Source organism: Lissotriton vulgaris, chromosome 9 (assembly GCF_964263255.1).
Source record: "Lissotriton vulgaris chromosome 9, aLisVul1.2, whole genome shotgun sequence".
NCBI lineage: Eukaryota > Metazoa > Chordata > Amphibia > Caudata > Salamandridae > Lissotriton > Lissotriton vulgaris.
Genome location: NC_141697.1, coordinates 1,192,080,790 through 1,192,102,999, shown reverse-complemented (window position 1 = coordinate 1,192,102,999; position 22,210 = coordinate 1,192,080,790). Strand labels below are relative to the sequence as shown.

General features: G+C 44.1%; 1 protein-coding gene across 3 annotated transcripts in view; it reads right to left on the bottom strand.

Annotated features, from left to right (window-relative positions):
• Nucleotides 1-22,210, bottom strand: part of GRIP2 (glutamate receptor interacting protein 2) — a 508,408-nt gene that overhangs the window by 56,669 nt on the left and 429,529 nt on the right. For 2 of the 3 annotated variants that reach the window (XM_086939256.1, XM_086939258.1), the window contains exons 15-17: nucleotides 21,202-21,268; nucleotides 9,820-9,965; nucleotides 7,405-7,549 (exon numbers count right to left, since the gene is read on the bottom strand). In XM_086939256.1, the coding sequence (XP_086795382.1) occupies nucleotides 7,405-7,549; nucleotides 9,820-9,965; nucleotides 21,202-21,268 (358 nt within the window). The remainder of the gene's footprint in view (nucleotides 1-7,404; nucleotides 7,550-9,819; nucleotides 9,966-21,201; nucleotides 21,269-22,210) is intronic. The other variant, XM_086939257.1, reaches the window with a different exon arrangement.

Sequence of the window (22,210 nt, the reverse complement as noted above, 5' to 3'; positions counted from 1 at the left end):
CAAGAATATATTTGCCATTAAAGTGTTGCGAGATCTGGTACAGTGATTGGGTGCCTGCGTGTGATGCAGGTGAAAAGGACGGCAATCCTGCCAAGTAGGGTTACAGGACCAGCTGCTTGAGGCGAAGGAATTGGTTGCGACAGAAACAGAGCGACTGCGATGTTATGATTACAAGCTGTATATCACCAGGGTGCATGCGGAAAGGGATAAGGTGGGAACACTACTTGCTAAGCTAGCTAATCCGGAACCTAGAGGTTGCCCGGTCATGAGCATTAGAACGGAGACAGGGGAGGTAGTCTACTCGCAGACTGCGGTTTTGATGCGCTTCCAGTCGTACTATATTTTATTTTATTTTATTTATTGGTTTGTATAGCGCTGGAATCAACTCTCAGTGGAGTATCTCTGCGCTTTGACACCTGTAGAACACCAAGAAATAAATGGGTCTGTATGAGAGTCAGCTGGGGGTGGATGTCTCTACAATAGGCGACTACCTGGAGTCTTATCATCTCCCAGTGTTGGATGACGAGACCGCAAAGGACCTGGGCGGACCCATAACGTGGTCAGAAATTCGGGTGGCCATCAAGCAGATGGCTAGAAATAAGACGCCGGGGGTAGATGGCCTACCGATTGAATTCTATGTGAAATATATCGATACTCTGGCACCCAGACTATTAGCGGTGTAGGGTGAAGCCATGACACTTGGGCGTCTGCCCCAATCGATGAGGGAAGCATTAGTGGTGCCGCTGCTGAAACCTGGTAGGGAGGCCTCCGATGTGACGTCGTATAGACCCCTGTCTATGCTGACGGTGGATTATAAGATTCTGAGTCGTATCCTGGCCACTAGATTACTGCCACACATGACCATGCTGATCCACGGGGACCCGGCAGGGTTTATTCCTACTAGGAACACGTCTATAAACATTCGCCGCCTGGTCCGTATACTGGAGGGCGCCTTGAACTCGGATCAAAAATCAGCAGTATTATCGGTGGATATCGAAAAAGCTTTTGATAGCCTTGAGTGGAAGTACCTCGATGGGGTGCTAGAGAAGTTCGGTCTGGGGGACGTCTTTGGGCGATGGACGAGGGTTCTCTACTCCTCTGCTACTGCCAGGGTACGATTGGGGTCTGTTATATCCTCCGACTACCCGGTGCCTAGAGGGACGAGGCAGGGTTGCTCGCTGTCTCCCCTGTTGTTCGCTTTAGCGATGGAACCACTGGCAGCGCAGGCAAGGACAGGAGCATTGTACAATGGGATTGGCCGTGGTGAGGAGACTCCTCATATCACTGTACGCAGATGATCTGTTGCTGTACCTAGAAGACACCGAAGGGGCTCTGGAAGGGGCTGTGGAGATGTTGTCAAGCTTTGGTAGGCTGTCAGGCCTCAAGGTAAACTGGAATAAAACTTGTGTTTTTCCGTTGCGGGCGGACAGGCCATATCCCCCTCTTACAGTAGATGTGGTCTGGGAGGATACATGCTTCACCTATCTAGGAGTCCGCGTCTACCACGACGTTGCGAATCTGCTGGAGGGAAATATAGGGCGCTGCATAAGGGCTCTTAGGGGGTGCATGACCTTCTGGGCCTCCCTCCCTTTATCGGTGCAGGGCCGGGTGGCACTGTTAAAGATGGTGGCTCTGCCTAGGTTGCTCTATTACTTCCGTACCCTACCGATTTGGATCCCTCATCGGATCTTCAAAGAATTGAGGACGATGATTATTGACTTCCTTTGGGGGCACGGAAGGCGTAGGGTGGCACTGAATACTCTGATACGACCCAAAATTGAGGGAGGGTTGGCGGTTCCCGATTTTGAATTGTATTACCTGGCTGCTCAATTACAGGTATTGACGCAAAGCATTGCTAAAGAATTTAGAGGCCCAGACCAAGAAAGGGGGACTGGTATCCAGAGACACGTCTTATCATACATAGTTATGCAACAGAAATTGGAATTGAGAGGTTTATCCATGGAAGAGAGAACTCTTCGGTTGTGCTGGCACAGGAGCCTGAAAAGAGCGAAGGCAGCACAACCGTATGCACCAGAGATCCCTCTAGGGATGCTGACGGCGCTGCCGCATGGAGGCGACTGGTCCCCATTATCAGAATGGGAAGAGTTGGGTTTACAGATGGTAGGGGACTTATATATTGACGGGATGCTCGTCCCCTTCAGGTTGTTGCAAGATCAGTTTAGTCTCCCGGATGGGAGCTACCTCTTGCATGCAGCAGTGATCGCGGCGATGCAAAAGCACTGGAAAGAAGGGCTGGTGGAACCGAACACGACCATGGCCTGCCAATACGTGGTGATGGCTGCGGGAACAATCAAAGCGGTGACCTGCCTCCAATCTAGAATGCTACATGAGGGACTAGAGCCGCTAACTGCACTGAAGGAGAAATGGGAGGAAAGCATAGGCAAACCCATACCAGATAGGGTCTGGGGCCATATTTTGAAAAGGACGTGGAAGGGTAGCAGGAATGCCCGCTTCCAGCAGGTGCATTTCTTTGTACTACACAGGGCCTATCTGACCCCGGGGAAGATCAGACGATACTTTAGGGTGCAGGATGCAGCATGCCCGAGGTGCTTAGCGCCTGAGGTTGTGCTGGATCATCTACTATGGGGTTGCCCGAAGTTAAGGACGTATTGGCCTGAGGTGGGAGAGCTTTTGAACGCAGTTACTGACCGGGAGGTGGAGTTCGACATGGCGGCATGCTTGCTGCTTTGGTTCCCTCATACCGCAAGGACGAAAGTAATGAGCAAATTTATTGACCTAGGACTCATGTTGGCCCAGAGAGAGTTTACCTGGCACTGGAAATCCAGGGAGGGCCCATCAGTTAGGAGATGGATGAATGAGTTGCTGAAATGGTCCAGATGTGAAAGTGTGATTAGAATGCGACAGGCCGCCAGGGCAGGTAACGATAAGAGCTTGGAGTTGGCGAGGGCTTGGGAGACGTTAGTGCAGGCTTTGCGAGACTACCTGATGGAGTGTGAAGAGCAGGGACATTCGGAAGGTGGGGTTCCGTGAGGCTTGGAAGAACAAATGCATAAACTCGACTAGTAGCGAGCTCTTGTGTCAGAACCCACAATTACAACCCACATCAGCAGCAGTCGGGGGGAGGGAGGGGTGGAGGGGAGTTATTAGGGTACCGCTGTAGTGACAGGAGGGGTGCCTGCGGAAGGGACCTATGGCTGGTAACTGCAGGAAAGGGGATTTCCGGGCTGCACTCTTTGGGTACACGTAGTGTGGTTATGGATAGGCCCCAGAGACTGCTACCATGGGAGGGCACTAGCATAGACCTGATAAACCGGGCACAGGTGATACTGGCGTCACCCACACAGGGTGGCTGACTATACTTGGCGGTGATTTTTGGGGGAGTTTGATGGGTATAAAAAGCAGATACTATATTATGTTGTTGTCCTGACATCTCTATGAGGTGACCACCGTGACATTTTGCTGGAACGTACTGGTACGCCGCCCGGCCTCCGGGATGTGGGCTGAATGGCTGTGTGCAATTTTATTGATGTAGATGTGCTTTGAGATGCCATGAGTGTAATGGTTGACCTAATTCGATGCTTTGTTTATAACTCTGCAATAAAAACATATTTCAAAAAAAAATCCTGCCAAGTAACATGTCTGTGGCGTGCTGCCTCCACAAACAAGATGATAACACCAATGACCATAAGATAATTTCAACACACACACACACACTACTAGCTCGACTACTGTGCCACCACAAAGATGATATTTCCACCAATGACCACAAACAAGATACTACCATCAACAACCGCAAGCCAAACGGTACTACTGCCACTAGGCACAACCACAACAACCACCACCACCACAAGCAATAGGATACTATTGCCACCAAGCACAACAAAAACTACCACAAGCAAAATGATGCTGACAAGTAAAACGGCATGGCAAGCGACCAAATGAAATGGAGCACACATGAAAGAAGATAATGCCAAACAAATCAATGCCTTCATTATTGGCAGCACACCACCACAACAAGCATTTGCAATGCAATAGGTCTCGCATTTACGCGAGTTTGAGCTATTGTCATTGTAAATGACAATGCCTTTTATTTATGTTTTGGTTTTATAAGCATAAATTAAAGGCATTGTCATTTGGAATATTAATAGCCTAAACTCGCGCAAATGCGAGACCTATTGCATTGCAAATGCTCGTTTTACTGCTGCGTCCATAAAGAGATTCTACGCCTGGCCGTGAGTAGCACGCGCTACATAAATGTGATGACAGTACACTACAATGAGCTAAAAGCTTTACAACGTAGGAATCTGATGTACAACTTTCACACCGAGGCACCAAAAAAGGGCCAAGAGGACAGAAGTTGCAAGTCATTCAAAAAGGCTGAATTAATCTGTGGTCAATAGTAAAGGATAAAGAAGGCATCCGCTCTATATTCCGACTTTTCAAGTAAAAGACAAACCTAGTTCAGTTTGTAGCACGTTGATATGACAGAGCATAACACGCCTGTTATTATTTACCCACCTTAAGTGATTTCTCAAACATAGATTTTAGCGTTAGAGAATATTTTGGCAATCTGTGCTAGGAAATCTGAGTGTGCTCAATAGTGTCATACTCTGAAGACCCCAACTGTAGTCATTACCACGATCCTTTGGTCTGTGTGGGTTTCAATAGGAAATGTATCATTTCCCACTGCATTTAGCTTGTAGGACTTTCTTCGGTGCTCTACGTTCAGAGTGTGTGGTATTTACAGCTCATGCCAGCATTTGTGCGCATAAACAGGAGATAAGCGGGTGCATCACGATGGCATTGCCACTGGCCCCCTCTTCCACTTCTGACTCCTCTGACTGATAGTGTAATCAAGTATGGGCTTATTCTTGTTATCGGTGCAACATGACAGCATCAAGGCAGGAACCAGACCATCTAAAGATGCAGTTGATCTATAAAATCTCTGCAATAGATAATATTTGATAGTCCTTCAACAGCGGCCACTTAGGCACTATTAGGGGTCAAGTCCGTATCATTTTATAGCGCCTCGAAACCATTGATTTTGTAGTGTGCAGTGTATTTATTAATGGTTAATATTATTAAAAGTGATTTCAACAAATCCATTTATATTTAGACACTTCCGTTTCATCTACGCCGTCAATCGGTCTATTTAAGACCTTACTGGTCTGCGTGAAATGTTTACTAGCATTGGGCTTGAATGTATGTGAGTAAACAGATTTTCCAGTGCCATTTTAAGCGTGTTTATTTAACTAGGAGCTTTTCAGAAGTCTCTATCGTATCAACATAATTTTGAATTATACAACATACAAAAGAAGGTGGATTTGCTATTGGTGACCTGCACATCAAATAGTGTCCCCTTATTATAAAAATAATATTGAATTATGTGAGCGCCTGAATTCCTCGAGAACTTTGACCTGTGACTCTGAAGCCCGGCATTGAAAAATTCGACTTGACATCTATTTACACTTCGCTGTAAATGTTTGAAATGTCCACACGTCATGGCCATGTTACGGTTTATCGGATTGCGAACGGATGGCGCGCTGTACAGATGCCTGCTTTTAAGTGCTTCTATTTTGGTAACAGAATAGGGTGATTGTCCACAGGGGCTTAGCCAAAGGGCTGCTGGACTGGCCTGAGACCAAGAGTCAAAGGCCAGTTCAGTCATGCTGCCTGCACTGCAAAGAGGGGCTCCATGGGAAAAGAGTTCACTGCATCACTCTGAAATAGAGGGTACCAGTGACCCACGAGAAGAGTTCTCATTCTGTCTAATGTCTGCTGTGAAGCGGGCGTCGTGCTGCAACATTAAGCGCTGCACCCGCAGGCGGGGACAGGGATGAGGGGCTGTGAGCCATGCATTCTAAGAACAAGGCATTTGTTGCTATGCACCACTTTAAATGCTGTCCTTAGAGCAACAAACAGCTTCCAACATCCTAGGTCAATTAAATGCTGAAATATATGGATGGCTTGATCCTAGACGTCTGAGGATTAGATTTATTTCCACAGTTCATGTCAATAACAATGTAAAGAGCTAGCAGTTGGTGAATATTTCAAAGTCCTCTCTTTTGCCCATTGCATCAAGCTGATTCTGCAGGACTCCCTTCAATAGAAAACAAGCCCACGAGTGGTGAGCGTGCTCGCGCCACAGCGAGCGATCGGTTTTCAATTATCGCGCCCGTGTCTGGGCACGATAATTGAAAACAGATGTTGGCGTGCGGGTAACAGACACCAATAGGCCATGGGCGGAGCAACGCTACCACCTTTGGCCTATTGCATGCTGTCTGTCAAAAAAAGAAGACCGCAAACGCCAATACCGTGGACCAAAATGAATCTCACACGCACAAGCGTGTGCGATTCCAGGGACCGTTTTGGAACCCTCCTCATAAGGGCTCGCCAGCGCGAGCAATGCTGCGCACTGCATCGCTAGCGGCGAGCCTTAAAAACAGCTGGACTCGAATACATAATAGCTGAAATGGGGCTACATATTTTCAATCTGTTAACTAGGTCTTATTACCACTGGAAAATAACAGAATTTTAGTTTGTGCAGCTCTGGGGCTATTACTCGTCGGGTGTGTTTAATTTCATATTTTTGTCCAGTTTGAAAACAATGTATGAACAGATTTCAACCATTACTTGCTGTTCGAATTCAAGCAGATTTCTTGTATTATCTAATGTTAATATTTATACAATTATTTTCCATCATCTTTAAGAGGGAATGCTTGGTCTAAGTGTTCATGTGATATTTCTATAGTATGCCACTAGCCAAAAGGAAGCGGAGCGCTGAACAAGGTCAAATACAAGCATGCAGTCAGTGGGTGCTAGGAGAGGAGGCTGAACTAATCCAGCATAAAAAAAAGGATTGCAATTTGACAATGGCTAGCACATGACACTGTCCTGAAAAAAACTGTTTGTTTTACAGGTGCATGGAACACTTAAGTATAGGGACAACCCCAACCCCCATAGTTTTATTTAGATAAAGGTACTAGCCAACCAATAATGCTTGCAGGTACAGCAGTGTATTGTATGCAACCATTAATGCTTGCAGGTACAGCAGTGTATTGTATGTAACCATTAATGCTTGGAGGTACAGCAGTGTATTGTATACTTGTAGACTACCTGAATGACTAAGCATTGAATGGACCATATTTACACTCATAAGTATGCCTTTTTGAGGAAGGGTCCGAATAAAAACAACTCCCAATATTTGTCGCCAGTGAATAGAAGATACAACAGTAAGTGACAAACAAAAAAATAGAACACGTAGTTTTCCAAACAAGAAAATTTAAGAAATTAAATAATGGAAGTATGATACAAGAGCAATGCAAATGTCTGGTCATCCAGCATTTCAAACAATATTGAAATACAGACATCTTTTTTCCTCTGTAATCTTCTTGAGGAAATTTAAAAGTCACCCACACTCACCGCTCGGCCAGCCCTCTCTTGGTCAATCCTGAAATGACTATTGGATCAAATGGCTCCTCTGTGCCAGAGATGGTAATCCCCAATGGACCACCGTAGCGCTTCAGCTCTACCGTGTAGATAATGGCGCCAGTGATCTCTTGTTCATCTGATGAAGGAAGAAAGAGACATCTTCAGGAAAAAACAAAGGAGGAACAGACGCAGGTACAATAGGGATAAATATATGATCTTATCAGATCTTCAATGGGATTTTAGATTTTTCAGTCCAGGTTATGATCAAATATTCAGGATGAATTCTGGCAGTATTTACATAAAACATGAGCTTTCTAACCAATGACTTCCTGGGATGAACTACTTTCCAATATCACTCAGAGATTGAAAGGCCTGAAAAAAGGGGATGCGTTACATATTTCTACATTCATTAGAACTGGAGATCCTTTCTCTACCTTTATTAGGAGAGGAGGTTGTTCATTACAAGCTTAGGGGACTCACAGGATTGTCCTTTTCAAACCTTTAAGACCACTGAGATGCCGCCATGTTGGAGTACTATCAAACACTCCTCTATTCTTGCGATGTATAAGTAACTATAACTTCGGAGTGTCCTCATAGCTATACTTGCTAGCACTTTGTAAAAGTCTTTGTTAACAGCCAACACCGCTTAGAGGCACACGCAGTTTAAAGAACATTCCGGTTAGTAGTATCTCGGAGGCTGAGTAGTCAGGCTGACCTGCCGATTGACTGCAAGGGACGTGATTTTAAATTGTCTAACCGAATACAAATGACTACTGGGAAAGGACAGTTTTTCCGTCCATTTCGCAGCCTACTTATACCAAACGCCCTCAGGAAGGCCCATGCCAGACGGCCGATGTAAGGGGGCGAAACACGGGTTGGCTACAAAATGTTCTCACCAGGCTATGATACACAGCAACAATAAATTGGATTTTACTCCAGGATCATTTGATTACTATCCTTACTTATTCCGACATCTTTACTATGTCCCAATTTGTGGCAGGTTAGTAACCCTAATTTTTAAATCACTTATACTTGTAAAGCGAGGTTTTATTTTAGGTGTACTTTTGTTTAAATCATTTAAAAAAACACTTTTTTTACAGTTTTTTTGTGACTGTGACAGCAGTCACATTTTTGCAAGTGAGTGTCTTTAAAGCTTTGGTGTTTAACGTTTCTTTCTTATGAACGTGATAACATTGTTTAGAATTAAGAGGGTGTAGCCAAAAGATGATGCTTTTACGATATGAAGATAAAATAGACGCACACATTTATATTTAAACCTACTTATCTCCAATTGGAGTGTACTTCAGAATATCCATACTCTGCTACTCCTGATATTACAAAAAGCCACTAGGAATTGATGTCTGAGTATTGATCGACGCACAACGTCAAGATGGGTTAGGGATGGAAAAATGCAGAAAAAAAGTAACGCTAAATGAATTTAATAACAATTAAGCTAGAGTACTGGACTAATGGAAGGTAGCTTAAGTGAGCGTACATGAGACTATGCTTGCCTTGAGAAGTGATGAGCCGAGACTATTGAAAGAAAAGCGAAAAGTGCAAATTGAAAGAGAACAAGATGAGACCATGGAAACGGAAATAAATAAAAAAGGGAAAGAAATATGAAATAAAGCAAAATTGAGGAAATTAGAGGGGGCAACTGAAGGGAAGGGTCGATTAGAAAACAGTAACAAGCCCAGAGAGGGGAGGAGAGTCAAGCCAAGAGTTAGGGGAGGTGTAAAGACTGGAGGATGTTGGACAGAGTACTGGAGGGCCAGCCAAGAGCAGGGTGCTCAGCCAAAGGGGGGTGGGGTAGTGAGGAAGCAAAGAACACACATGTTGCAAGTCAAAAGTAGGTGGTGAGGAAACAGGGGGCAAACCGCAAAGGGTGGGGGCAAAAAGAGGGTGGGTACCATAGGCAAGAGTGAATTTCATTTTATCGAATTGCTAAAACATTTCTGACATTGTTCTTCAGATTAAATTAATATGGTACAGAATTATCGCATTAAATTGAATACAGAGAGATTCATATGTAGGAGGGGAAGAGGGAAAACAACAAAGAGAAAAATTGGAAAGAGGTTAAAAGAAATATGAAAGAAAGGAGCCACTATGGTGCAAGAAAAAGTGGATGAAACCAATATCCCGAAATAAACAAATATCTATTGAACTGTTTCTGCAAACGAAATAAGCTGTATTGAATGTTCTGTAAATACGTTGGAAGGGATATCCTTGCTGTACACAATAGCGTCATTAATACAAGAACCTAAACTCTGCACAGCGCATTGCCAAGTATTTAAAAGAAAAACACATTTCACTATCTGATTCAGCCCGTGCATGCTCCAAAGCATTTATTTGCAGAGGCGCCAAGTGCTGACGCGAGGTGGATCAGACGGTGCTCGCAGGTCCTACCAGAGTTATCTTCATCCTTCCTGATCTTCAGCTTCACCAGTTCTTCGCACTGCCGGAGAATCTGCACAGCGTCTTCCATCGAGCAGTTGTCAAGTCGGATATTATCAATGGCCAACAGCTTGTCCCCGGGCTCCAAAGTGCCAGTTCTGTGGGGAGAAGAATATTTACATCCTGTAAGAAGGTGAGAGATTCTGACAACTTGGTCAATAGCATTCAGGCTTGTTTCCCAGTAGACAAAGATTCATCAGCCAAGACTCGGTCGATAGCATTCAAGCTCATCTCCCTGTAGACCAAGACGCGTCATCCATCCAGGGTCACTATCTGTTTGTGCAGAACTACCTGGAAATACAACACGGAACAGGTGAAGCAACCCAAGTCATGCAGTGTTAAATGATTTATATGGATCCTTATGCTAACAGGAATCTTTAGGAGGGGGGGTTATTCAAATCCTTGCATTATGATGCGACTTCAAGCTTGCCGGTGCCACCTGATCTGTGCTAAATAGCTACACGAGCACCACAAGGCTTAACTCCTTTGACGCTCATGACGAGCTGAGCTCGTCATGAACAATGGAAATCAACATAACTCCGCACAGGAGGAAAATAGCACTAGCATCGATGGTGTTAAGATGTCAGACAATGGAAACTGCATTCACAATGCAGGCTAAACCATGCATCCCAACACAATGTAAGCAGAACAATGCTTGCCTTAACCTCGCACGTGCATATGCGTGGTAAAGGCAGTTAGCAGTCAAGCAATGGAGCGAGTGGGCGGGAGGGTGTTGTGAGACTTCCTGCGGATACCCAGTGCACGGTTTTGTTTTTAATCCATGTTCTGCAGATCCATGAAAATAGCAGCAGGAATCAAAAGTAATCAGAGTTCTAGGACTCACGTTTAGTTTCTGTAGTTTCCACTATTTAAATCCCTCCCCACACCAGCAAGAAATAGGACTCACGGGTAAATTTGTTGCCCACCCTAGGATATCACTGTGGGGCAAGTGATGTTAGTCATTTCCACTAGCTCTGGCATCTAGAAGCAAATTGGGACAAACTCCAGATCAACTAGAACACTTTTCGGGCTACTAAAGCCGGCAATCACCAGTAGCATACTTACTTCTAACTGCTCAGTGGTCAGGTTGGCTAATAACAGGGACTACAAACCAGGCACAGGGGGAGGCAAACTTCAACACACTACCCTTAGCTAATCCTAAATGGTGTACCTGTCATTTAGAGTGACCGCACGAGCCTCTACAAGAATCTTCAGTAGAGCTCCCATAAAGCGAGGTGAGGCCTTAGGGTGCTCCCTAATTCTGGCAATAATTACTGCAAAAGACCTAAAAATGCTTTTTAAGTGTATGGATAGTGCCCTCGTTGGCAAATTTCCGTTTTTCCTGGAGCACTGAAAATCCCTATACTGTGCTTGATCATTTTAGAACCATGTTTAATTAGAGACAGTGATTGCAGGTGGAACCAACCAGAACTCATCTTTTGGGACCAGCACTTCTTTCCCCATCAGACTTTGACCCCGAACAAGGAATTGAAAAACACAAAGGGGGAGGAGGAGAAAGACAGATAAACAGTGACAGCAGGGATGAAAAACAATCTGAAAGAATGAGCTAAAAGGGATAGGAGTGTCAGGTGGTGAATGAAAGAGGCATGAGGTGAAATCAAGACTATGCAGCGGTGTTTCTCGGCACTTTGACCTTGGATAGCGCCAGCTGCGGGCTTATGAGCAAAACTTTGGGACCCAGCACTTATTCTTTGACAAATTACGCACAACTTGGAAAATATTCTGGTAATTTATGTTAAAGGAACTCTTTAGGGAGAGGATGTTGGGGGTCGGGAGTATCCGTACTTCAATTTATAAAAATACACACATTGGCAAAAAAAAACTGAGAATTTATACAAGCTGCGATGTGTAATGTGGCAAGAGCTGTAGCATCAACCGTGCCATAACAAACAGGAGAAACGGACGAGTAAGCCCCACAAGAAAACACTTTGAAGAACAAGCATTGGCATAGCTAATAGGTCTCGCCTTTGGAACCTTATACGTATTTAGTTATGCAGCTCAATATCATTGGTGCAACAACATCAACTGTTGAATGGCTAAACACTTATAAAGGTCCCAAAGGCGAGACCTATTGGCTATGCCAATGATTGTTAATGAAGCATGCAGCCCTTCAAACACAGACCAGTGTTACCTCGCCAGCTAGGGGAAGTGTTGATACAGACAGTACTAGGAGTGCCTGACAGCCATTCTGGTGAGTCATCACTTAGGGGCAGTGACTGCACAAACAGCTGGGCGCATCTTCCCAGCCTCCCTTGTGCGTAGCGTAAGGTTGCCCAAGAATGCCTGAGATTTGTACAACAGGAGTGGGGTCACAAGACGAAAATTAGGGCAGCAATCAAATTATGGCAAGTTGTTGGTGAGTGTGACATTCATAAAAGCAAAACAACACTGCACCGTGGTGCCTATACCATCTGACTGCAGTGCACTGGTTGTTCATGTGACATATCAGAGTACAGTGAGCGATGGCACCTAGAACATGTCTAAGTGCAGTGCCCTGGTGGCAACTAATGTAAGCCAATGGGTGCGCTATAGTCCTTCCGTAAGTTTGTGGCAGAGACCAAAAAAAGTCTTCCTCACCCAAACAGCTCAAAGGTGTTTGGTAGGCAAGATCCTCTAAAAGCCTCTACTGTAAGGGAAGAGTGAGCAAAGTCTTAACAGCGTGATTGAGATGCTGGCAGTCAAAAGTAGAGAGGCTTTGCCTCCACTGCCCCCAACCAGCATATTTTCCTACGCCCCTAAATCCTAGCACCTAAAGAACCACCTTGCCCATCCCACCTACTGTGCCAAAGGGCTGCGCCATCCACCCAGAACGCACTGGAAAGAGCTGCCCCAGTTAACTGCCACCATTGCCTGACGTCGGTCGTCCCCTCCCCTAGATCAAGAGTCTCTCCTGAAACATTTTTTTCTTGCACCCTCACCACACTAGGGAGAGTGACATCCAGGTAAAGCCCCTCTCCTCTCTTTCCATGAAACCATACTGCTAAGCACTTCTGGGGTGTTCACAAGTGACGCGATTCATCAAATGTCTCCGTACCCAGTACCATTTTAGTCCATTGCGAAGGTCGTCAGTGCTTCATCAATCCCTTTGAAATTGTTGTTGCAACAGTGGTTAAGGCGGTACTGTTGGTGTCGGCATACCCTTGTACAAGCCTTTCAGAACTTGTATGACATATCATTGTCAGCAAAAAAAAAAAAAATGACATATCATTGTCGGCTAGTGCTTAGACTCCCAGAAGGGGTCGCGTGCCAAGTCACGTGGTATACTGCATGGACTCTGTCCTGAATGTACCTATTGTTTATTTCCTGTTGGGGAGAAGCATATATGTATGTAGATTATGGAGGATTGCTGTTGCTGCTTGAACACCTCATCTTTGTGTGTAGTCCATTGTGAAAGAATTACATTTTAGAAATAGTCCCGGCACTGGCGTCCTTGAAGGGAATAGAAGTTGATTGAGTCATTACGGTCAGCGGGACTCAATGTATTGGGGCGGTTTTGCTAATTTCAGTAGCATAGCACTTGAAACTAATGTTTAGAGGAGTCCGCTCAGTACCCACTGTCTAATCTCGCCACATAACTTGGCTTGGTCTAGCTTTGACCTCGGAGCCTTGGTTTATTTTGTTCTTTATGGGACATTATTTACGGAGGTGTTATTTTTTATATTAGCTAGGTTAACAACTGTGGTGGGGCATACGATTCGGAGTAGTGGGTGTTCGTTTTACCGTAAGGTTTTTTTCCTGTCTTTTCAGTATTTAACTGAGGGATTCTGATGTGTTATGTTTAACTTTGGGGAATGTTCGTACCTAATGCCCGGTACGAGGTTTTGGGAACATGATTCTGGTTTATCACTGAGCTCGGAAACCATTTGACAGTACAAAAGCCTCTATACCGTTCTATTATTAATTTTGCGCATGTGCAAAATAGTACAACAAGCGTTCTTCACTTTTCAAGCACTTGCAATCGTGCTTGTGGCGGCATCCACCTTGCAGGAGCGAGCAGCAGCCATATGTTTGTAATTAAAGTGGCCAAGCCGCTGCTTGCTCCCGCAAGTTGGTTGCCGCCACAAGCACGAGAGCAGTGCTTCAAAAGTGGAGACCGATGGCTAAAGGCCCTCCTAGAGCAGCGCAAGGAGGGGCTTTGAAGAAAAGGGAGACTATTTAGGAAGGGAGGGAAAAAAGTAAAATAATTGTATGGAGGGAATCTCCCTGTGGAAGAAACTAGATAATGTATAATAGATCTTCCACTTTTGATCAAATGTCAGTCAAAGATTTTCTGAATAACCTCACAGATGGAAGTGATCCTAATCTTTTATCCTTGGGTACTCTTCAGTAAAGTCACTCTTGTTTCCTAGGTTTACTTCTTGGGGGGGGGGCTCAAGTTTGCAAGTTCGCTCTGATGCGGAGACACTCTCTAACTTGACTACACTATAGTATGAAAGGATACATATCAAGGTATCTCTCCCGATCTCGTCTATTTTGGACACGACCACAAAACGTTTATGGAGTCGTAACAGATGATGTAAGAAAAACTTAATTCATATATCCCAAGCATCTGTGGAATGGAATCATAAAGATCCCTCTTAAATATGGAGTGAGGTTTATGAATGACAAACAAATGAGCCCTGATTAAGTTTAATAGGTAATTTGAACAAAATGGGTTTGCTGAATGGTTTGACTGGATGTTTTGATACGGATATGAAAAGAAATAAAATAATTGGAAAATACAGACAAGATTTCTATGGATTGGAAGTTTTTCATGGTGCACCTTTCCATTTTTTGTCATTTCAAGTCTGCTGGACAGTGGTACTGAACATCCGCAGGTACCGGATTAGCAGTGCACAGGATATATATATTTGGAATTTTGATTGAAGAAATATGGTCACTCTGGTCGGCCTGGTTTGTTTTTGACACCCTTTGATTGATCTGTTACAGGAAAAGGTATCACATGCAAACAATAGTCTGCAGAACAACACATTTCTTTGGTGGAGTTTTGGATTGGTGGGAGGCCAATGCCAACTCCTACAGTAATCTTAAAGTTGACTTTATTTGCATACAACAAAAATTGACTTGGTACCAAAATGATGAGATGAATCTTTGGGAGAGAAAATCCAAGGACTGAATTGAGCCAAACCCACATATTAGTGCAGTATTCTCCTAAAAGGTCACTAGGCACCAAAACACTGAACTCAAAATCGGAAAAAAGCACTGGACATACAGATGCGCTTGTCTTAAACTATCCAAAAATATCATTAGTTTAGCAAAGCATAGGAGCCAAACTTAGAGAAACTGGTGTTTGAAAACCCAAATCAGGCATTTTAGATAAAAAATATCCCAGAGAGTTGGGAGACCTGTCTGCTTTTATCAGATCTGGATATACTGAACAAGGATAAATAAATCAAGCTGCAGAAGCTTCCAGGTGCTCAGAGCTGAAGTGTGGGCCAATCTTACTAAACCTTTGTCCATGGGTCTGGTAGACAAGCTGAAAGTTTGACCTCTAGGGCATGTGGCAAGGGAAGGCAAGGGAATGGAATGGAAGAGAAGGTGGTGGGGGTTGGTCAAGGATGGCCGATAAGTTAACTTTTTTAACTTTTGGACAGGGATACATAATAGAGACCTTGTTATGTATGGCTTCCCCATTACCCTCTTCCCCTACGTAGCAGATGAAAGTAGGGCCAGATGATTTTGAGGGCCATACATAACAAAATTATAGATAGGGGGAAAAAGTAAAAAAATTGGATTTTTCCCCTCTGGGTGCCGAGTGACATGGAACACTAAAGGTTCGCTCTCATTTAATTGATGTCACTCAAAACCCTTAAGTGAAAAAAAACCTGTAATTCACGGTTACCCATCTATAATTCTCTTAGAGAGCCTGTATCATTTATGTTAGTTTCTGACTTGTGTAACTCACTGCTAGGACGTACCAATAGTTGATAACAAAACTTGTTAGCTTTGGGCTAGGGATGCATAACTGAGGCCATGTTATGATTGGCTTTTCCATTACTCTGCCACGGCATAGCAGTTGGAAGCAGAAGCAGATGATTTTTGGGGACATACATAACAAAATTATAGATGAGGGAAGAGTGAATGACGGGGATGTTTTACACCTCAGGGTTCAGAGTGACAGAGACAACTCGAACTTCGCTCACATTGTCTACTTAAGGTCACTCCAAACCCCTCGGTGAAAAACACTGTAATTCAGTATTACCCATCTATAATTCTATATTTGTTTAGGGTACATTGAACTATAGTAGGGAAATAAAGAGGGGGGAGTGAAGAGGTGGTGCTGGGTGGCACCGAGGTGGGCACGTCCTCCTCTTCCAAAAGTACTGTTAATCAACAAGGTCAACCTCACGTAGGGTCAGAGTGTATCCTGTTGTTGATGGAATACACAAAACGTGTTAAAATACCCCTCACACACCAAAAGGGCCCTTGGTGTCATGCTTCATCATCGGGGTCTTCCCGCCCAGCTGCCGGACGGGGCAGTGCTGCGACAGGCGGCTACGCTGGAGCACATTTTAATGTAAGTGCTATGTGAGTGATATGGAGTGACTGTCAGTAGGGTCAGGGGTGATATAAAAAAGTGGTGTTAAAAAATACCTGGCCTTGTGATAGAAAAAACTATTTAATAAACACTGGCTGGTATTGTTAAAAAAAAGTGATTCAGAAAGATAAAGCGGATTAATGAGCTTACTCTGGACAAAGGGTATTTGAGGGTCCAATCAACCCCCAGCACGGTTGTGCTTCCTCCTTCGTCCGCGGAAGCCACGGACGAAGGAGGAAGCACAACCATGCTGGGGGTTGATTAGACCCTCAATTAACCTTTGTCCAGAGTTGGCTCATGGGGCATTGTTTCCTACCTCCCTAAGCATACTACATCAGTATTTCTGTAGCTAGGGATTTGTATATTTATAAAGTATAGATCTATACACATTGATAAAAATAGTACCATTTCACTACTTTGTACATACACCTTTATATATCTTTTTAATGTGGAAAGACATTAGTGAGTGACAGGGGGGATCTGACCCCGGTCCTGACGAAGGGGCATGGCGCCCTGAAACATGTTGACCCGCACAGGAAAGTAAGCTCATTAATCTGCTTGATCTTTCCGAATCACTTTTTTTTAACAATACCAGCCAGTGCTTATTAAACAGTTTTTTCTATCAAAAGGCCAGGTATTTTTTAACACCACTTTTTTTATATCACCCCTGACCCTACTGACACTCACTCCATATCACTCACATAGCACTTACATTAAAAGGTGCTCCAGCGTAGTCGCCTGTCGCAGCACTGCCCCGTCCGGCAGCCGGGCGGGAAGACCCCAATGATGAAGCATGACACCAAGGGCCCTTTTGGTGTGTGAGGGGTATTTTAACACATTTTGTGTATTCCATCAACAACAGGATACACTCTGACCCTACGTGAGGTGGACCTTGTTGATTAACAGTACATTGAACTATAGGCCATTTACCTCACACTGCGCTCCTGTTTTAAACAGAAAGTTCTAGGTACCACGGCCAACTGCTAATTATGGTGTCCAGTCCTCTCGCACCCCAAATCACCCCTCATGCAAGATATAAATGTACACCGGGGATCAGGCCCGATTCCTTCAGTTTGAAGCGGCACTCCGACTGATGGAGACGCATTCTTCATTCTGACTCTTGCAGCCTGAGCCTTCAGGTGGCTATTTTCAACCCGTCCAACCAAGTCTTTTTAATAAGGCCTTTCATTTCCTAATTTTAACTCCCCTAGCAATTTCAAGTACTGGTTCATACTCTCGCTCAGACAAACTATCTTTGTCCTGATGATGACCCGTTTATTTCCCTGGGTCGAAACGCCATGGACAATACAGTCAATTGGAAAGGGCTAGTAGCCAACTCTTTATTAGGTTGATACATGACACGGAGCCGGATAATTGTACCTATTGCAAGAGTTAGTTAATATTCCATTGCTGCTGTTTTTCCTTATACACACTGTGCACTGTATTTTACATTCACTGAGTGGTCATCTGTGTACCAAGCACATATCTATTGAACTGTAAATACTTTGTCAAATATTTTACACTTTTGTAACATTAATAAGTTGACCCAGTCTACTATATATCTCCACTGAACAATTCTTTGATAGATTTTTTTAAAAATCTGGATGGGATTGTGCTCTTTTTAACTGATTATGTTCCACTTGGAACCCCTGTTGTACATTTATATATAATTGCACATGGTTCCAGGAGTTGTTGGGCCACCACTCTGGAATGTAATAATGGAGTATGTGAAAGAGGCACTGGAGCATAAAAACATGAGGGCAGGCAACACCTGACATTTAAAGAGTGTCAGTGCTTACTTTGTGAAAGAAAAAAACATTAAGTGTCCGGGTGCAACACTTTTCCGGACTCTACTACAACTTGTACTATAGACTACCCCTGCCAGCAGTGTGGATATTAGAGCCAACACAATTACCAATCAACACACTTTTACATGTCGAACAGTTTGGAATTTTCCAGGCCACAACCTGGCAGAATGGCCTGGAAGATCATGTAGTATTCATTTTAGTGTATATTTAATTGTTAATGACTCTGCTGAGCTGCTAACTTCAAAAATATACAAACAGGTGGTGGACTGCAATAAGTGCGAGTGCTTAACACCGGCTCAAATTAGGCATTCACATGGGGTGCAAAAAACAGCTCTCATTTCAGATGCACTTGAACCCAAATAGTAACCAATTATTCAATTTTGTATTTTGAGGAGAATCCACATTAGAAACGGAGTATCTTTGCTATTGGGTACACAGAGTCATGAACCAACCTGGCACGGCTGACTGATAAAAAGGCAAGACTCCTCTCAGTTAAGAAGAGATGTTGTGAAAACACAATTATACACACAATTTCAATAATTTGAACTCTTGGAGGAGAAGTTCTCTATAAACCCACGAGCTACCGTGAAGGCAAATGTAAAGAAACAAAAACAATACTTTGACATAGAAAATGTCTTTGGTTTTGGACTCTAACTTTCACCTTGAAATTCTGATCAATCAGACTGCAGCTTCTAACAAAAAGTTTAAAACAAGTTAATATTAGTCCACCCTGCAGAGGCAAAGCAGTGCCCCTCATTTAAGAGGACTGCTGCTCAGGCTCCATTATCTTTTGTCAGCATTCCGTCCAGTTTTGTTTGCTGTAACACTTTTCACCCCAAGTGGGAAGGGTATGCCCCGACATGGGTCCCTTGCTCACTGCACCACTGGATTCAAGCTAGCCTGGCTGAAGGGTGACATACCCTGAAACCGGTCCCAGGATGCTTGTTTCCGGTCTGGACTGTTCTCATGAGGCACAAGGTCTAGATTGATTTGCATCTGGCTGGGGCCAAACTGGGGTGGCGTAGTGGGCAAAAGAACAATGGATTTAACCCAGATCTTTTGACTGGGGGAGAATGTTTGCATTGTCAGCATTCCGTCCACCATTTGTTTGCTGTAACACAGGCTCCATCATCAGCAGAGGGCGAAATTGAGCTGCAGAGGGCGAAATTGAGCTGCAGAGGGTCAACCTGTGCTCCAAATCCCCATTCTGCACGTTTCACCATAGAAATTGACCCACAAAACTTAGTTGTTGCTAATATACATTGAGGAAACGGTGCTCAGTCAGGAGAATAGCAAGGGATTTAAAGGGAAAACATTGTTTTTTTCAATTGGCTTAGGGAAGTTGCCATTTTGACACCATTTCAAGCTAGCTTCAGGGAAGGAATTAGTACAATCAATAAAGTATTCCGACTCCAGTTATTGTATTGGAAATATGTTCTGCTTGGGGGCAGTCGTGTATATTTAATTCTCCTTGACCTCCAGTCGGCCTTCGACCTTATTTACTAGGGATGTTCTCTGGAATGTGCTGGAGGACATAGTTGTCCCCAAATATCTCTTGGATGTTCTGATTAGGCTACACACTGGCAATTTTGCACAGGTTCGCTGTGGATCTCAAAGTAAACTTATGGACGCTGTCCCCGTTAGTCGGGGAGTCCGGTAGGGGCGCGTTCTTGCCCCAACCCAACTTTTATTTAATCATTGTTTGGTGGCATATACAGATTACTGTGAGAATGACGCACGGAACTTTGCCGATATTAGGATCATGGCCCTCCTGTTTGCGGAGAATACCCTCCTGATTTCAAAATCTACGATGGGGCTCCAAGAGCTCTTGGTTCAGTTTGGGTGATTCTGCGAACGGAGGGGCTTGCAGGTCAACATGAGCAAGACTAAGCATATGGTTTTTAACCCCTGCTTAACATACAGGCCTAATCCTGAACTCCATGGAGTACATTTGGAGCAAGCTCCAACATTTGATTATTTAGGGGTTACACTTACCGATCATTTTGATAGGGCTCCACATATTGTTACATGTAGGCTAAAGCTTGAACAGTACTCTGGTGAAATCTCTAGGTCTCAAAGGAGTTCTCAATTTTGCCCCATTTCTCCAGTTCTCCAAACCATTTATCTGCAAGCTGTGGAGGCCGCATTGTACAGTGCGGAACTTTGGGGCCACAAGGATTGAAGCTCATTGGAGAAAGCAGAAATTTGCTTCATGCGCACCAACCTTCCCCTTTAGTACCCTGCTTATATCCCTGCGTATAGGCCTCGGATTGAGAGCGACTTAGTGAAGAAATAAGTCTTTGACCGCTTTTATATTGCTGCAGAATTTGGGCTTCCCACCAGGCTTTTCTGTTATCGGCAGGGTTTAGAGGATATTCTGAGGTCACCTGGCGATCTAAAAATTCCATGGGTAAGGGATAGTAAGCAATCCTTCATTGAGTTAGTTTGCAAGAGAATCTGGTCTATGACCACAAATCTTAGTGGGGTATCTAGGACTGCTTTAAAGGATTTGTATTGGCAGTTTAAGTCATCCTCCTCTATTGGGCAACAGGGAGTAGGCTCCTTAGCTTCTGCATTTCTTGATTTTAAAGAAAATTTTAATTTGGAATCCTTCTTTGATGAGGTTGAGCCCCCTCTAGCCAACACATTATATTTTAAATTTCGTTATGGGATTTTACCTATATGTTCTTTTACTTCTAAAATGGCAGCATGGGACTTTAAAAATTCTGTAGAAATGTGGGGGTTGCCCAACTTTGATGGGGGGATGATCCGGTTCCCAGAAAATAAATTATATTAATGGGGCCATTTGGTAAATGATGTCCAAGCAGACGTCCTACAGCAGAGCAACATTATAGAATGCTCATGGTCAGCGATGCGGATAAAGTCCCTTTGCTGGGTGACCCCTTTAAGGAGGAGGAAACCAGGGGACTCGACCATCAACATCAGAAGGTAAAATACTCCACTCACCTGTGTGCAACGCTTCCCTTCTTAATGTCCGAGATTATTAGAGGGTCGCCGGGCTTCCTACTTGCTGCTGCAAAGAAGGAGAATTGTTAACCGAAATTGGCATGTTTTGCATATTCAAACTATACGCTGAGGAAACTAATATGGAGCCAATACCCTCCCCTTCAAATTCATCAGGAATGGATATAAAGGTATGTTAACCAATAGAACCTGGATGATCAGAAAGCAGGAGCCTGGTAGGACAGTGAAGTGGAGGTCTCAAATCTTATGCATCTGCCCCATTCTCTCCTACCCGGCTCAGAGCTACAGCAGAACATCTCTGCCTCCCCTCTTGTCCTAGGAAGGTAGGCCATAATCACCAGTGAGAAAGGTTCTAGCTGATCCTTGGACTTGTAACAAATCACTGCTGAGCCTGAGGTCCCATGAGCCTTTGTACTGAGGCGCTCGCATGCCCAGGATCTAAAATGAGAATTAGTGGTACCAGTCTGTACTGGCCCAGTGGATGTAAGCTTCATATTACACAGAGTGGGTAAGTCCTGGACTGATCCTGGACACGAATTAACTATACACATCTATAAGGTGTTCTGGACAAAGTTAAGTGTGCACCTGCTGGCCGCCCCATTACATCCCCGCAAGAAATTGCTGATTAATAGCAGACCATTTACCAGCGGAAAAGTAACTACATGTAAGAGCGCAGCTTTATGGTCTGGTGTAAGAATCGCATGATTCAGAACTGAAGGTATAGAGTACAGGGATGAGTAAAGCCAACACAGGTAGATTCTAAGAGCATGTCCCCACAAGGTGACCCAACATAGACCAGAATTAGGTGCTTACAACAATACAATTCACTAATCTTCTCATTAGAAGTGAATTCAACTCATTTGACATAGCATCTTTGCACTGCTGGGTGTTATTTGGCACCATGAGAAATTAACTACATTACACTGAGATGACTAGTGGAGTGTTTTTAAGACAATCACGTCTTTACCTGATCTAGGAAAGAGTAGGTCCT